General features: G+C 45.8%; 1 protein-coding gene across 1 annotated transcript in view; it reads right to left on the bottom strand.

Annotated features, from left to right (window-relative positions):
- Nucleotides 1-18,325, bottom strand: part of pcdh15b (protocadherin-related 15b) — a 1,024,406-nt gene that overhangs the window by 379,522 nt on the left and 626,559 nt on the right. The window contains 1 exon segment of the mRNA XM_055647246.1: nucleotides 8,061-8,216. Coding sequence (XP_055503221.1) covers nucleotides 8,061-8,216 — 156 coding nt within the window.

Here is an 18,325-nt window from a genome sequence, read left to right as displayed (position 1 = left end):
TTTGGCTGAGAGAGTTGGCTTTCTCATCCATCGGGCCAACTAGGCCTAGCTGCGTTTATAATGATAGCCTCAATTATTTAGGTGGGAAACGAAAATCAGCTCGAACTCCACTCCTGAATGACACCAGGCGCCTTTGGCAGGGGCTACGGACTATAACTAACTACCGGAGTAGCCCCCCCCCCTCAACCGGAAGTGCTGGCACCTCCCGAGCTGATGACCTGAACTCCTTCTATGCACGATTCGAGACGGGCAACATCACCCCTAGCTCACCGTCAAAAATCAACAACGCAAGTGCGCTGGCAATCGAGGCTGGAGAAAGGTCCACCCCTGGGGATGGATACATATTCTCGGTGACCGAGCACGACGTGAGGAGGGCTCTGATGCGTGTGAACACGAGGAAAGCTGTAGGTCCAGATTATATATCTGGGTGAGTACCAAAGTCTTGAGGTACTCAGCTTGATTTACCTCTCCCTGGCCAAGTCCGTGGTCCCTGTCTGCTTCAAAACATCCACCATTGTTCCAATGCCAAGGAATGCCTCTCCAACCTGCTTGAATGACTACCGTCTGGTGGCCTTCACCTCAGTAGTCATGAAATGCTTCGACAGTCTGATCAAGAACCACATCTGCCCCTTTCTCCCTCGCAACATGGACCTGCTACAGTTCGCATACCGTCTGAACAGTTCCACGGATGATGCGGTCTCCCAGGTTCTGCACACCGCTCTCTCTCACCTTGACAGCCAGAATGGGGGCTATGTGAGGATGCTGTCCATTGACTTCAGTTCAACTTTCAATATTATAGCCCCCACCAGGCTGGTTGAGAATCTGCTGAAAATGGGGCTTAACACTCCCCTGTGTGCGTGGGTCCTGGACTTTCTCACCGCCAGGCCCCAGGGTTGTGTCCTTAGCCCACTACTGTACTCCCTGTACACACATGACTGTGTGGCCAGGTTCAGCTCCAAGTCCATCATCAAGTTTTCTGATGACACTGTGGTGGTGGGCCTGGTCTCCGATAACGATGAGAAGGCCTACCTGGAGGTTGAGAATGGCTGAAAATGTGCACTCTGTGTGCGTGGGTCAGGAGAACAGCCTCCTCTTAGAATGTCATGACATACATCTAAGGAGCTGATTGAACACAGGACTTTGGAAGGGTACAAGCCCCCTACTGACACCCGTAAACGCCATGACTGTGTGGCCAGGTTCAGCTCCAAGTCCATCATCAAGTTTGCTGATGACACTGTGATGGTGGGCCTGGTCTCCGATAACGATGAGAAGGCCTACCTGGAGGAGGTGGCTGACCTGTGCACTCTGGTGTCAGGAGAACAGCCTCCTCTTGAATGTCACAACATCTAAGGAGCTGATTGTGGACTTTGGAAGGGTACAACATCTGAGGACGTAAACGCCACTGGAGATAAATGGGACTACTGTGGTTAGGATGAGCTGCCTTAAATACACAGAGGATCTGACATGGACAACACACACTGCTGCACTGGTGAGTAAGGCAAGGCAGTGCCTTTACCTCAGGCAGCTGAGGAAGTTCAGAATCTCTCTGAGGATCCTTCAGTGCTTCTACTCTAGGGCTGTAGAAGGCATCTTGTCTGGCATTATCACAAACTGGTTTGGGAACAGCTCTGCCCAGGACAGGAAGGCTCTGCAGAGAGTAGTGCGTTTGGCCGAACTCACTATGGGAACTACACTCGCCCCCCCCTGCAGAACCTATACACCAGTAGGTGCAGATCCAGAGCCAGCAACATTATGGGGGACCCCTACCACCCCAGCAATGGACTGTTCCAGCTGCTACGGTCAGGCAAACGCCTCAGCTGTCATGCTGTGAAAACAGAGAGGAAGAGACGGAGTTTCTTCCCACAGGCCATCAGGACTGTAAACTCTTATCTCACCAGGGACTAATTTACTGTTGTGTCTCTTGAAAACAATTATTTTCTAACATATAAATACTGATTCTGTTCTATTCTGTTCTGTTGTTTTGCACAATCCGCAGGCATTGCCACTTTCATTTCACTGCACATCTTGTATGTGTATGTGACAAATAAAGTTGACTTGAATGTTGCTCATTAATAACTAGTGGAACATGTACTGAGGGTATGGAGTAATTAAGTGCAGACACTGGGCTTGACTGCGATACTTCCTAGGATTAAATAAACTCCTGACATTTAATCCAATGAACAACTTCCCAGATGACGTTTTGTATCATTTTTCTATCCTTGCAACGTCATAAAAAGCAAATGTATTTAAGGTTATGTCAATCAACCTCCAAACCTGCACGCCTGTGGAGTGTAGGATGAAACAGGAGCACCTGGAATGCTTTGGGGAGAAGGGAGAAGAATGGGGTTAGGAGGGCGAGATAGATTAGCCTTGATTCAATGGCTGAGTAGACTTGATGGGCCGAATGGCCTAATTCTACTCCTATTCCTTATGACTTTATGAAGAGATGGGCGGCACGGTGGCAATGCAGAAGAGTTGCTGCCTTACAGCGGCAGAGACCGGGGGTCGATCCTGACCTTGGGTGCTGTCTGTATGGAGTTTGCATGTTCTCCACGTGATCCATGTGGGTTTTTCTCCTGGTGCTCCTGTTTCCTCCCACACTCCAAAAGACGTGCAGGTTTGTAGGTTAATTTGGCTTTGGTAAAGATTGTAAATGATCCCTAGAGTGTGTAGAGTAGTGCGAGGGTACGGGGGTGATCGCTGGCTGGCACGAACTCGGTGGGCCGAATGCGCTGTTTCCGCGCTGTATCTCTAAACTAAACTAAACTAAAATTGGTGCAAGATGCACTGTAAGTGCAGGCACTGGACTTGACTGCGATACTTCCCAGGATTAAACAAACTCCTGACGCTTAAACTGATGGAACATTTCCCAGATGACTTTTCATATAGTTTCTCCATCCTTTGCAATAGTATAAAAAGTGAATGCATTCAAGAGATAAGTAAAAATGAGATTATGGAGATTATGGAGAAATTGCAGAAGCTGGAATACTGTGTAGATTGCTGGGGGAACTCAGCGGGTCAGCCAGCAAATGGGGAGGAAATTGACAGGCGGACATATTTCAGACAGACTGTGTACAAGATAACACAATTTAGGACAGGTAATCCGCATTGTGAAACAAATTTGACTACCAAGTAAAGTATCCCAAGTGCAGGTGCTATCGCAATGTTTAAGGAATATTTAGACAGGTACGTGGATAGGACAGGTTTAGAGGGATATGGCCCAAACACTAGTAGGTGGGACTAATGTAGATGGGACATGTGTTGGAAGGAATTGCAGATGCTGGTTTACACCGAAGACAGACACAAAATGCTGGAGTAACTCAACGGGGCAGTGCCTCTCCGATCCTGTAGATGGGACATGTTGGTCAGTGTGTGCAAGTTGGGCCAAAGGGCCTGATTCCATGACGTGTGACTGCTTGACTCCCTATCTATTGCTATTGAGCAAGAAGAAAAGTGTTTTAGGAAGAAATTAATGACAGTACAAGGTGACAATGACAAGGAAAGAGTGGACATGCATGCAACAGAGGAAGTGATGGGTTTGTTTAAGAAGGAACTGCAGATGCTGGAAAATCGAAGGTAGACAAAAATGCCGGAGAAACTCAGCAGGTGAGGCAGCAACTATGGAGCGAAGGAAATAGGCAACGTTTCAGGTCGAAACCCTTCTTCAGACTGATGTGAGGGGGGGGCAGGAAGAAGAAAGGAAGAGGAGGAGCCAGTGGGCTTAGGGAGAGCTGGGAAGGGGAGGAGAAAGTAGGGACTATCTGAAATTAGAGAAGTCAATGTTCATACCGCAGGGATGTAAACTGCCCAAGCGAAATATGAGGTGCTGCTCCTCCAATTTACAGTGGCCCTCACTCTGGCCATGGAGGAGGCCCAGGCAGAAAGGTCGGATTCGGAATGGGGAGATGAAGTGCTGAACCACCGGGCGATCAGGTTAGTTATTGCGTTCCGATGGGTCAGCAGGAGAAAGGGGTGAGTTTCGGGGATGACACAAGTGCTCTGGCTGAGATACAGATGGATAGACCGCAAATTATAAAACAAGTCAAGATTTCATCGGCAACTAACAAGGACAAAGCCATTTAATTTTTAGAGTAAAAATGCACCTTCACTTTTGTTTGGCAACGAAACGACTGTAGACTTTATATCGCTTTAAGAAAATTTGTCATTTTTCAAATCTTATCAGAAAATGGTTGGTCATAGGGAAAAGGATTAGAATCAGGACATTTGACCCATCGTCAACTCCGCCATTCAATCATCGCTGACATATCTCTCCCTCCTAACCCCATTCTCCTGCCTTCTCCCCATAACCCCTGACACCCATACTAATCAAGAATCTACATTATCTACAGTATCTCTGCCTTACAAATATCCACTGACTTGACCGCCACAGCCTTCTGTGGCAATTAACTCAACATAATCACCACCTTTGCTATCAGATTCCGAATTGTCCTGAGGTTTTGGTACATTTGGGCAGTACTGGTACATTGGTGCAGGTCCTCTGCCGATTCTCCGGCACCCTTGGTTCCAGAGCCTTTCCAGATTATCAGCTTTGCCAGACCAACAGTGGTCGTCCAAGATGTCGGCCATGGAAGTCACCTCCATCCAGGCTGGAGTTCCAGAGCCCCAGACGCTGGTGGCAAATTCGACCCGCGGATTGGCTGTGGAATTCCCAATGAGTTTGAGATCAGCCGAGGCGCCACATTTTCGGGAGGGACTTCTGGGAGGGGGGATTTTGTTTCAATATCGGGGGGGGGGACACACACACACACACACACACCTCCAGATGCTGGAAAATCGATGGTGGACCTGCACTTCAAATATTTGTTCTAGGTTTATAAGACTATATTTCAAAGATGACATAGTTCGGCTAGAATTTACTGTCACGGAGCATACCCAATGTCATTTATTTGATGAATTATAAGATTTTATGAATGATAACACATATATTCAGAATAGCAACAGAACTTTGCATTAAGTGTAAATATCCTAAACCTGCAGCTGATCCATATTTCTGCTGAAATTGAAATGACCATTCACGAAACACCAGCAAAAATGCCTAAAGCACATTCACGATGGAATCTATGATCTGCAGCTGAGCCTCACGTCAGCTGGGGAAGTTTGGACATTTAGCTCTGTGACTCTACTTTGGAGATACTGTGCGGAAACAGGCCCTTCGGCCCACCGTACCCGTGCCGACCAACGATCGCCCCGTAGACTCGCACTATCCTACACACTAGGGATAATTTACAATTTTACCAAAGCCAATAAACCTACAAACCTGCACGTCTTTGGAGTGTGGGAGGAAGTCGGAGCACCCGGAGAAAACTCACGGTCACGGGGAGATGGTGCAAACTCCGTACAGACCTGTAATCAGGATTGACCCTAGGTCTCTGGCAGCAGATCTACCACTATGCCACTGTGCCACCCCAGATTTAGACGGATTGGATCTGTTTATGGGTCTTTAACACCATTATGAAACAAAACCCATTTGATATTTTTGGAGTAAGGTTTTGTTCTCAAAATAAAAAAAACATTAATGAATCTATACTGTAGAAACAAGGAGCAGCAAATGCTGGTTTACCAAGGAAAGATGCAAAATGCTGGAGTAACAGTGGGTCAGACAACATCCCTGGAAAACATGGATAGGCAACGTCACCGATCCATGTTCTCCAGGGTTACTGCCTGTCTGGCCCAATGAGTTACTCCAGCATTTTGTGTAATTCATCTATTCTGTTTGTTTGCTTTCAATAATCATTTCCGACATGGGAGAGGTATCTTCAGTACCCTTAGGACTGAGCTGAGTTATTTCTGAATGTTCAAGGATAATATATTTATTCACAAAATATATCAGTGAACATAGTTAATTAGTCTTAATCATCATGCTTTTTAAACTATAATTGCAAACTCCTTCATCGAGCACCATCCTGAAATAAATAAAGACCTGGGTTTGATCCTGACTACTGGTGCTGTCTGTAGGGAGTTTGTACGTTCTCCCCGTGACCTGCGTGGGTTTTCTCCGGGAGCTCTGGTTTCCTCCCACACTCCAAAGACGTGCAGGTTTGTAGGTTAATTGGCTTGGTATAATTGTAAATTATCAAGAGTCAGGAGTCAAGAGTGTTTTATTGTCATACTAGACCAAGTGCATTGGGTCTGCTCCCCCAGTGGTGTGATCCCCCAACCCAATATTCCACCATGCACCCGTCTCCTCCAATGGAACTGAAGCCGTTCTCAAAAGTAAGATTCCAGCACTCCCCTGCCTCCCTCAGCAGTGGATTTAAAAAATAAATCCAATGGCACCTCTCCTGCCTGCTGCAGCAGTGAAAAGTTCAGAGTGTTCCTGTCTTGCAACTTTGTTTCGAAGTGTGTTGGAAGATGACATGTAAATGGAGAAGCCAGTTTATTTTTGAAATACTTGGGGTGGGGGGGGGGGGGGGGGGGGGGAAGAAGGATTTGATTAAAAAACGTGTACTTCAACACGACGAAATGTAATGAGGAGCGGATACTTAGAAAGAAAAGCGAAATCTCTACCGAAATGGAAAAGATCTCGGAGATTGAGTGTCTGGATTGGGCGTGGCAATGAATCAAAGGAAGAAATGCAGCCGGCAGCCGTACATGCAAATGAATCCATTCCGATTGGACATCTGCGAGCATCGCCCATTCCGATTGGACATCTGTGAGTATCGGGCACGAATCAAAAGGCAGAAAGGGATCCGGGCGGCAGCCGGACGGATAGCCCCAGAGTTTTATTGATATACTAGACCAAGTGCAGACCCGTTGGGTCTGCTCCCCCAATGGTGTGATCCCCCAACCCAATATTCCACCATGCACCCGTCTCCTCCATTGGAACTGAGCCCGTTCCCAAATGTAAGATTGCAGTCCTCCCCTGCCTGCTGCAGCAGTGAAAAGTTCAGTGTTCCTCTCTTGCAACTTTGTTTCGAAGTGTGTTGGAAGCTGACATGTAAATGGAGAAGCCTGTTTATTTTCGAAATACTTGGGGGTGGGTGGGGGGGGGGAGAAGGATTTGATTAAAAACATGTACTTGAACACGACGAAATGAAATGAGGAGCGGATACTTAGAAAGAAAAGCGAAATCTCTACCGAAATGGAAAATATCTCGGAGATTGAGCGTCTGGATTGGGCGTGGCAATGAATCAAAGGAAGAAATGCAGCCGGTAGCCGTACATGCAAATGAATCCATTCCGATTGGACATCTGCGAGCATCGGCCATTCCGATTGGACATCTGCGAGTATCGGGCACGAATCGAAAGGCAGGAAGGGATCCGTACTGTAGGCGGACGGACGGATTTGAGTTTTATATATATATAGATAGATAGAAGATAGATAGATATAGATAGATATAGATGTCCCGGACGGGACAATGAAATTCTTACTTGCTGTAGCACAACAGAGTATGTGAATATGTAAATATTGTATATGACAGGGGAAAAAAAGAAAAAGTTCAATAAATAACAAATATAGTGCAAATAACAAATAATAATATAGTCTTTTGCAGTTCAGAACTCATAGCTTATTTGTTGTGTTTAATAGCCTGATGGCTGTGGGGAAGTAGTTGTTCCTGAACCTGGACATTACAGTCTTCAGGCTCCTGTACCTTCTTCCTGATGGCAGTGGTGAGATAAGTGTGTGGCCGGGATGTTGTGGATCCTTGATGATGGTGGCTGCCTTTTTGAGGCAGCGACTACGATAGATCCCTTCGACGGTGGGGAGGTCAAAGCCGGTGATGGACTGGGCAGTGGTCACAACTTTTTGTAGTCTTTTTCGCCCCTGGACGTTCAAGTTGCCGAACCAGGCCACGATGCAACCAGTCAGAATGCTCTCTACCGTGCACCTGTAGAATTATCCCTAGTGTGTGTCGGATAGTGCCAGCGTACGGGGATCGCTGTTCGGCACGGATTCGGTGCGCCGAAGGGCGCTGTATCTCGGAACTAAACCAAAGCGTTGATGTACATTCTGACAAATATTAACCATATTAAAATAATCCTGAGGCGCCTTTGGAAATAACACTCTGTGTAATTGGTTATCCTCATATGAGCACCTACCTCATTGATTTCCACATGGTATCGCGATCGCTGGAAAGATGGGGAATTGTCATTCCGGTCTTTGATTATGATCCGCACTTCGTGTTTGATGACACTTCCAACTTGCAGGTTTACACAGTCGAGGACAACGACAATGGACTGGATATTGTGCGGAGGCTATTGATAAAGATATTAATAAAATATTAATATTAAGGGCTGTTAATAAAAGGAAGGTTTCAGCATTTCCATATATAAGGCCTAATCCACAGACACAAACCACACTGAAACATTCATAGAGACAGAGTCTTACAGCGTGGTAACAGCCCCTTCAGTTCAACTTGCCCATTCCGACCAGCATGTCCCATCAACACTGCCTCAACTACCTCCTCCGGCAGCTCGTTCCATATACCCACCACCCATTGCGTGAAAATGTTACCCATCGGGTTCCTATTAATTATTTCTCCGCTCATCTTAAACTACTCAGCATCTCATTGGAAACATCCCATGGTTGAAATGGACCCTTGACGTTTCAGGTCAGGACCTTTAGTAGAGTTTAGTTTCGAGATACAGTGTGGAAACCGGCCCTTCAGCCTTTGCACTAGTTCTATCCTACACTCCTCAGGCCAATTTACAGAAGCCAATGAACCTACAAACTTGCACGTCTTTGGAATGTTGGAGGAAACCGGAGCACCCGCAGAAAACCCACGCAGGTCACTGGGAGAACTTTCAAACTCTGTACAGACAACACCTGTAGTCATGATCAAACTCAGGTCTCTGGCGCTGTGCCACAGTGCCGCCCTTCCTAATTTGAATTTTTTGAGTCTGAAGAAGGGTCTCGACCCGGAACGTCACCTATTGACTTTCTCCAGGAGATGCATGCTGACCTATTGAGTTCTTCCAGCATTTTGTGTCTCTCTTTGCCATAAGCCAGAATCTGTAGGTCCTTTTTTTTAAATTATATCTCATGGTCAAAGTTCTTCGTATTCCTTTAGTAACATCTGACGAAAAAAATTAGTGGTGTTTTACAATGTTTAACTCACATTAAGACAGTATGACCACTGCACAATCAATAAACACTAAAACTCCATTAATATCTCATGCTCTGGGTTTTGACAGTACTGAACAAGCAGACCGTTACTTCTCTCAATGCTCCATCAAACGTTTAATGCACATTTAATTTTAAGATGTTATGCAGCAGGATAACGTTTGCTTCTTTAAACCTTATAAATTTTAAGCGAGTGTTGAAAACAGAGCAAGTGAATTTCAAGGGTGCCAGGGAACGATGGCCTTGACGAGTTAAAGGGAGAACTGGAGCTACAGAGGGTGAAAGGGTGTGTGGGAACCAGGACCACATGATCTTAAATAGAGGAGAGGAACAAAAGGCCTTGTATGTTAAAGGGAATGCATGTACTCAGGATATCGACACGTAATGCTGGAGCAACTCAACGGGACAAGCAGGAACTCTGGAGAGAAGGAATGGGTGACATTTTGGGTCGAGACCCGAGGAAGGGTCACCCAAATGGAATGGTTTGTGTAAAATGGGATAATTGCTAACTGTGTCGGTGCCCTTTGTGTTAGCGACTCTTTGCTCTGGAGAGAAGGAATGGGTGACTTTTGGGTCGAGACCCGAGTAAGGGTCACCCAAATGGAATGGTTTGTGTAAAATGGGATAATTGCTAACTGTGTCGGTGCCCTATGTGTGGCGACTCTTTGCATACCATGTGTATGCAAAACAAAGAATATCACCGTGACTTGCCACATGTGGCAATAAAGTATCATTCATTCATTCAGAAGGTCATAAGTGACAGGAGCAGAATTAGGCCATTCGACCCATCAAGTCAACTCCGCCATTCAATCATGCCTGATCTATCTCTCCCTCCTAACCCCATTCTCCTGCCTTCTCCCTATAACCTCTGACACCCGTCGTACTAATCAAGAATCTATCTATCTCTGCTTTAAAAAGATCAATTGACTTGGATTCCAAAGGACACTAGATAGGTGTGTTTCTTGCTTGATTTAGTCTGCTTAAAGTTATGATGGTGTGCGCTAATATACAAAATAACTTTTAGTTTAGTCAGGTCCTGAAATGTCTCTATTTCCATGTTCTCCAAAATTATTGCCTGCAACTATAATTATCCGTCCCTCCCCCTTTCCATCCGGTCACACCTCAAGCTCTGACGCTCCAGATAAAACAATCCATGTTTGTCCAGGATCCGCAGTGATAGAATCATTCAGCATGGAAACAGGCCCTTCGGCCCAACTTGCCCATGCCGACCAAGATGCCCCATCTACACTAGTCCCACCTGCCCACATTTGGCCCATGTCCCTCGAAACCTTTCCTAACCATGTACCAGTCCAAATATCTTTTAAATGTTGTTATAGTACCTGCTTCAGTTACCTCCTTTGACAGCTCGCTCCATATACTCACTACCGTCTGTGTTAAAAACGTTCCACTCAAGTTCCTATCAATTCTTTCCGCTCTCACCATAAACCTATGACGTTCTTGGTTCATAAGTCATAGGATCAGAATTAGGCCATTCGGCCCATCGAGTCTACTCTGCCATTCAATCATGGCTGATCTATCTTTCCCTCTCAACCCCATTCTGTTGTCTACTCCCCGATAAGTTCATAACTCATAAATAAGTTATGGTAATAATAGCCCTATTCTGGGTGAAAGGCTCTGTACATCTACCCGATCCCACTGCGTTTAAATGGAGCATCGGAACCAGAGCACCAGTGTGTTAAACAGAGTGCAGGAATGGTGGTGCAGCGGTAGAGTTGCTGCCTCACAGCGCCAGAGACCCGGGTTCAATCCTGACTGCGGGTGCTTGTCTGTGCAGAGTTTGTACGTTCTCCCAGTGACCTGCCTGGGTTTTCTCTGCGATCTTCCGTTTCCTCCCACACTCCAAAGACATACAGGTTTGTAGGTTAATTGAATTGGTATAATTGTAAATAAAAATGTCCCTGCTGTGTGTAGGGTAGTGTTAATGTGCGGGGATCGCTGGTCGGTGCGGACTCGGTGGGTTTGCACGCAGTGTCTCTACACTAAACTAAACTGGGAGCCTGATGCGTTGAAGGGAGAATATGAACCAGGGCCTCAATCTGCTAAATGTAGAGTGGGTACCAGGCCCGTCTGTGAAAGAGAGCACCGTAATACAGGGCTCCGGTGTCTTGAAGACAACATAAGAATCAGCATCCAACAAGACACTTGCCAAACCATCGCAATTTATGATTATCTGTATAGCAGATTATAAGATTATAAATTTCATTTCAGAGCCTTCTCCGCAATTTATAACTATTCTAATCTAACACATGCAGCAGCCTATTTGTGGACTGAACACGTTAAATAATTCTGATTGGTAACTGTGGTTCTTACAAGTATAAATAGTAATTTTTACTAAGTATTCTCTCCATTTTCCATTCAGTTCGGGCAGAGCATGTAATTCTTGAAAAACAACATTAAGGTTGCCGCACTGCATTTTTTTCTTCTTTTTACAAATCTTGATCCAAGTTTAGATCCTTGTTATTGTAGCCAAAATGTTACAACTTGTTTTCTGATTTCTAATCTGTATTATACAAGAGCAGCCAGAATTACACTGTACCTGATGCCAACTCAAGCCAAACAAAAGACTCAAAGATAGACACAAAAAGCTGGAGCAACTCAGCGGGACAGGCTGCATCTCGTGAAGAGAAGGAATGGATGAGGTTTCGGGTCGAGACCCTTCTCCAGAGATGCTGCCTGTCCCGCTGAGTTACTCCAGCTTCTTGTGTCTATCTTTGGTTTAAAGCAGCATCTGCAGTTCCTTCCTAAACAAAGACTCGAAGAGTCGTCAGCAGCATCCCTTGTCAGGGTCGAACCAGGGTCTCAGGCACTGCAAAGCAGCGACTCTACCGCTGCGCCACTGTGCCACACCAATTGCAATCAAATTATCAAGTGGACGGCTGTGTATTCAAAGGGGGTGAGTTTAGAGTCATAGAATCATACAGCAAGGACGGCCATTGGTAGGTATATGGAACGAGCTGTCTGAGGAGGTAGTTGAGGCAGATACTATCATAAAGTTTAAAAAACATTTGGACAGGTATATGGATAGGATATGTTTTGACGGATATTGGCCAAACACTGTCAGGTGAGACTAGTGTAGGTGGGGCATATTGGTCAGCGTGGGGAAGTTGAGCCACGCCGTATGACTGTTTGACTCTAAGAGTTAACCATGTATGATAGCTGCTTCTATAATTTAGTTTAGTTCAGAGATACAGTGCGGAAAAAGGCCCTTCAGCCCACCGGGTCCGCGCCGACCAGTGGTATATTAACTCTGCATATTAACACTATCCTACACATACTTTTTATATTTGACAATTTTTACACATACACCAAATCAATTTACCTACAAACCTGTATGCTTTTGGAGTGTGGATGGAAACCAAAGATCTCGGAGAAAAACCTATGCGGTCACGGGGAGAACGTGCAAACTCCGTACAGACAGCATCTGTAGTCGGGATCGAACCCGGGCCTCCGGCGCTGCAAGACAGCAACTCTACCGCTGCACCACCGCGCTGCTCTTTTCTCCCCACTGAGGGGATGAGTGAACCAGACTAATGCTTGAGCGGTTTCTATGTTGTCACGTGTACAGAGATGCAGTGAGATGCAAACTATCCAGTCAAATCATACTATACAGTCATTTTTGTCATGATATGAACTGATCACTCACTCCTTGCCATTTTTCATGTAATTAATTGACTGTAAATTACATGAAATCACAATGAAAGAATCACAAGATGGAAGAAGGCCATTCTGTCTGTGCCAATCGATAAATACAGCTCCAAATGACGTACTGGTTTGTAGGTTAATCGGCTTGGTATAAATGTAAATGATCAAGCGCCAGAATCCCGGGTTCGATCCTGACTTTGGGTGCTTGTCTGTATGTAGTTTGCACGTTCTCCCCGAGACTTGCATGGGTTTTCTCCGAGATCTTCGCTTTCCTCCCACACTCCAACGACGTACAGGTTTTCAGGTTAATCAGGTTGGTATAAATGTAAATTATCCCTAGTGCGTGTAGGATAGTGTTAGTGTGCAGGGATCGCTGGTCGGCGCTGTGCCTCCAAACTAAACTAAATTAAATTAAAGATGCTGTTTACACAGAGGGTGGTGTGTGACTGGAACGTGCTACCAAGGGGTGGCGGTGGAGGCAGGTACGACAATGAGGTTTAAAGGGACTGTCCCACGACGATTTTTTCCGCGACTGCTGGCGTCTTATCAGGGTCGCCAAAAGATTTTGAACATTTTAAAATCCAGCAGCGACAAAAAAAATGTTGCGACACTTGAAAAAACACCGCGTGCCAACACGTCACTGCCGCATCACACCGCAAAATTTTCGGTGACCTATTACGTCAGTCACTGATGCTGGCAGGCGCCGAAAAGATCACCAAGGCCCTTAAGAGTCCTTTAGGTGGGCACATGGATATGCAGGGAATGGAGGGATATGGATCACGTGCAGGCAGATGAGGTTAGTTTCACGGTCTAAAGAAAGGTCACGACCGAAACATCACCCGAAACATCACCCGAAACGTCACCCATTCCTTCTCCCCAGAGATACTGCCTGCCCCGCTCAGTTACTCCAGATTTTTGTGTCTATCATCAGTTTAATTTGGCATCAGGTTTGGCACAGACACTCCTCTGTGCCGCACTGTTCTATGTCCAAAATAAGAGTCGCAGTTGAATCAACACATGGTAATCTGAAGGCTAAGGTGACATACCTCACATGTGAGACTAAGAAGTGATTTCGAGCTCTGAACGTGCTCATACTGTAAGTACTTTTGATCAACACATTCAATTCTACCGTCTGAACATCACAACCACTTAGAAATCTCAATTTGCTGCCAGTAATTGAATCGGCCATCCATGCAATTAATTGAAAATAGCACACCCAGGATTCCACATGAAGCATAATGATATCCACAAAGACCATTGACTTGTCTAATATGAACAAAAACATATTTTGGTCCTTTGTTTGAAGTTGATGGATGTTAAACCCCAAAACTAATGCTAATAGGCTGTATATACAACACTTTTAATGAAAGTGGCGCAGCGATAGACTTGCTACCTTACAGAGCTGGTGACCGGATTTGATCCCGTCTACGGGTGGCTTGTCTGTACGGAGTTTGTACCCTCTCCCCGTGACCACGTGGGTTTTCTCCGAGATCTTCGGTTCCCTCCCACACTCCGAAGACGTACAAGGTTTGTAGGTTAATTGGCTTGGCATAAGTCTAAACAAATGTCCCTGGTGTGTGTAGGGTAGTGTTAATGTGCAGGGATCGCTGGTAGGCGCGGATTCAGTGGGCCGAAGGGCCTGCTTCCGCACTGTGTCTCTAAACTAAACTGAAAATTGTTTTGCATATTAGCGCACACCATCCTTAGTTGAAGCAGACTAAATCTAGCATGAAACACAGTGTCCTTTGGAGGCCAAGTCAATTGATATTTTTAAAGCAGGGATAGATAGATTCTTGATTGGCACGGGTGTCAGGGGTTATGGGAGGAAGGCAGGAGAATAGCGTTGGAAGGGAGAGAGAGATCAGCCATGATTGAATGGCGGAGTAGACTCTATGGGCTGAATTGACTAATTCGACGCCTGTCACTTATGACTAATTTAACTTGGCATCAATTTAGAGTCGTCTTTATGGCCCGAAAAAGCCAGTTCCTGTGCTCTGCTGTTCTATTTTCTTTCATTTTCGCAGCTGAATATTCAGCAACACCAACTTTGCTGTTTCATACGCCAGCACTCTCTGTCACTTGATGGCAAAATGCAAATGTGACTTGTTTCGTGCCAACATTTTTTCCATTTGAAATGTGCGCATTTAAAGAACAATCAGATCATTCACGAGAGAATTGGTGGTGGCATTTTTTGCAAAATGAATTCTAACAACTCTCAACTCCGAGGGGCTGGAAATGGGTCACGATAATGAATTTCATTAAAATACTAATTTTTAATGTGACTGAAATGTCCCAAACATTCCTGAACCAAAGTGACACTGAGCAGATGAGAGACGTTAACCAAAGTGTTGAAATCAATCAATCAATGCATTTTGAGGAGCTTTCACCAGACAAAGGTTCAGAGGTTTAAAGAAGCAATTTAGTTTAGTTTAGTTTTCAGTTTAGAGATACAGCACGGAAGCAGGCCCTTCGGCCCACCGGGTCCGCGCCGACCAGCGATCCCCGCACATTAACACCATCTTACACCCACTCGTGACAATTTTTATATTTACCAAGACAATTAACCTACAAACCTGTACGTCTTTGGAATGTGGGAGGAAACCGAAGATCTCGGAGAAAACTCGCGCAGGTCACGGGGAGAACGTACAAACTCCGTACAGGGAGAACCCGTAGTCGGGATCGAACCCGGGTCTCCAGCGCTGCATTCGCTGTAAGAGCAACTCTACTGCTGCGATACCGTGACTGCCCAAAAGTGGAGCATGAGCATAATTCTGGAGCATTAACTCAGCCATAAGGGACAAAGCAGAGCCTTTGATATAGAGTCATGCAGCATGTAAACGGGCCCATTGGCCCACTGAGTCCATGCACACCATCAAACATCCATTAACACTAATTTGGTCATATTCTCCCAATGTTCCCTTCAATGATCCAAAGATTCCAGTGTTCAGTTATAGACCGTCCACCAATGTGCACATCGTTTGAGGTGTGGGGAATAGAACAGTGCAGTGCAGGAACAGGCCCGTCAGTTTAGTTTACAGTGTGGAAACTTACCCTTCGGCCCACCGAGTCCAGGCCGACCAACAATCTCCCTGCACACCGGTTACGTCCCACGCTCAAGGGACAATTTACGGAAGCCAATTAACCCGCAAGCCTGCGCGTCTTTGGAATGTGGGAGGAAACCTGGAGAAAACCCCCGCGGTCACACGGAGAACGCACAACCTCCACAGTCAGGATCAAACCTGGGTCTCTGGAGCTGTAAGGCAGCAACTCTACCGCAGCGCCACTGTGTCAAAGAGAAATGCACAAGGCAGTGGCCAAAAACAGGAAAGTGGAATTTGACAGCTCTTCAATAGAAATTAGGTGCAGGAGTAGGCCATTCGGCCCTTCGATCATCCATCATGGATTATACGATTTTCTTTGATCTACAATACGATACGATAGAACTTTATTTATCCCTGGAGTGAAATTGATCCGCCAACAGTCATTAAACGCAACATGATGCATGAAACGTGAAATTAGAGTGACGAGGGGAAAGTCCAGGATTGGGGATGTGCAAAGATTGGGGAGGTGGGGGGAAGAGGGTGCGGGGGGGAGGGGAGTCAGTCTCAGTCTACCTCACGACAGAAGGGGGAGGAGATGTGCAGTTTGACAGCCACAGGGATGAAGGATCTCCTGTGACGTTCTGTGCTGCATCTTGGTGGAACCGGTTTGTTGCTGAAGGTGCTCCTCAGGTTGGCCAGTGTGTCACGGAGGAAGTGACCTGTGTTGTCCAAGGTGCTCTGTAGCGTAATCCTACAGCATGTTTAACAGCGATATCATTAAGGGTTTGCTCCTTTCACCTTTGCAGATAGAATTTAAATATCAGGTGGAAGTTCAGAGGGCCGAAGGTCACGGGAAATCATTAAAGGAACTTCAGATAAATGCTTCAGTTTACATCGTCAGTTTTCACCTCTTTCGGGCTTTGTAAGACAAATGAACAAAATACCTTTTTGGCCATTTAATCCATTATTTCTCATCGACAGTCAATGGATATTGTTAAGGCAGAGATAGATGGATTCTCGATCGGTACGGGTGTCAGGGGTTATGAGGAGAAGGCAGGAGAATGGGATTGAGAGGGGAAGATAGATTAGCCATGATTGAATGGCGGAGTAGACTTGATGGGCTGAGTGGCCTAACTCTGCTCCTATCACTTATGAACATATGAACTTACACATCAGACACCCTCGTCGCTGCCTTGCAGTGCTATACACAGAGGGTGCTTAGAACACACTGACAGGGACGGATGAGCAGGCAAATACAATCAATAGTGTTTCAGAGATTTTATTGATTGGCACAAAAATATTCAAGGAATGGAGGGATATTTGCAGGCAGAGGCCATAAGTTTAACGACATCCTGTTTGTCACTGTGGGCCAAATGGGTTATTTCTGTGCTATCATTAAAGAATCACAGGCATAATAACATAGAATTGTAAATAAAAACAATTCTATTTTATTATTAATCACATACCTTCTATTTCTTTGGGGTTTTTTTAGAAGATCTAACCCAAACCATCACAAGCCTCCAGTTTGTAGGATTGTCCAGCAGGCCTGCTCGGTAAAGCATATTTTTTTTAGTACAGTTTAGTTTAGAGATACAGCACGGAAACAGGCCCATCAGCCCACCGTGTCCATGCCGACCAGCGATCCCCGCAGACTAACACTAAGTTACACACACTAGGGACAATTTACATTTATACCAAGCCAATTAACCAACAAACTTATATGTCTTTGGAGTGTGGGAGGAAACCGAACATCTCAGAGAAAACCCACGCAGGTCACGGGGAGAACGAACAAACTCCGTACAGACAAGCACCCGTAGTCAGGATCGAACCTAGGTCCTTGGTGCTGTAAGCGCTGTAAGGCAGCAACTCTACCGCTGCGCCACCGTGCCGCCCGTTTTTAGTTTTGTTCATTTGCTGTTATTAACCTTTGTGGCTTCCTTCAATGATCTGACAATGAATCCCACCCTGTTTTATATAAACCTCAGCATGTGTCTTGTAAAGGCTTGGCACACCAGCTCAGTGAATGCATGAGGCTGAGAGGAAAATCTGTTTGCTCAGTTAAATTTGTGTGCCATGTACAATTCTCCTTACAAGCAAGAGCTGCCGCTACCTGACAGACTTCCCCCTCATTTGCCTTCAGATCCTCGTGTTATCTTAATTCACTCCGGCAGCTGCCTTGTGCAAAGTCAGATGCCTGATTTTACAACAGCAAGCGATCCCAAGGATCTATTTTCATGGACTTCTTTCAGAAACGGTGCCTGTAAGCTGCTCTCTTTCTTCATCCTCTCTTTGTGGACTGTCTAACAACGAGGAAGTGTCTTTGGACTGTCAAAAGCCACAAAGGCTAAAAGTGAATATCTAATTTTATCCCTGTGGCACAGCGGTAGAGTTGCTGCCTTGCAGCGCCAGAGACCCGGGTTCGATCCCAACGACGTGTGCTGTCTGTACGGAGTTTTACGTTCTCCCCGTGACCTGCATGTGTTTTCTCCCGGATGCTCTGGTTTCCTCCCACACTCCAAAGACATACCGCTTTGTAG

The sequence above is a fragment of the Leucoraja erinacea genome, chromosome 15 (assembly GCF_028641065.1).
Source record: "Leucoraja erinacea ecotype New England chromosome 15, Leri_hhj_1, whole genome shotgun sequence".
NCBI classification, from domain to species: domain Eukaryota; kingdom Metazoa; phylum Chordata; class Chondrichthyes; order Rajiformes; family Rajidae; genus Leucoraja; species Leucoraja erinaceus.
Note: the sequence above shows the minus strand (reverse complement) of the source record. Positions and strands in the feature narration are given on the sequence as shown.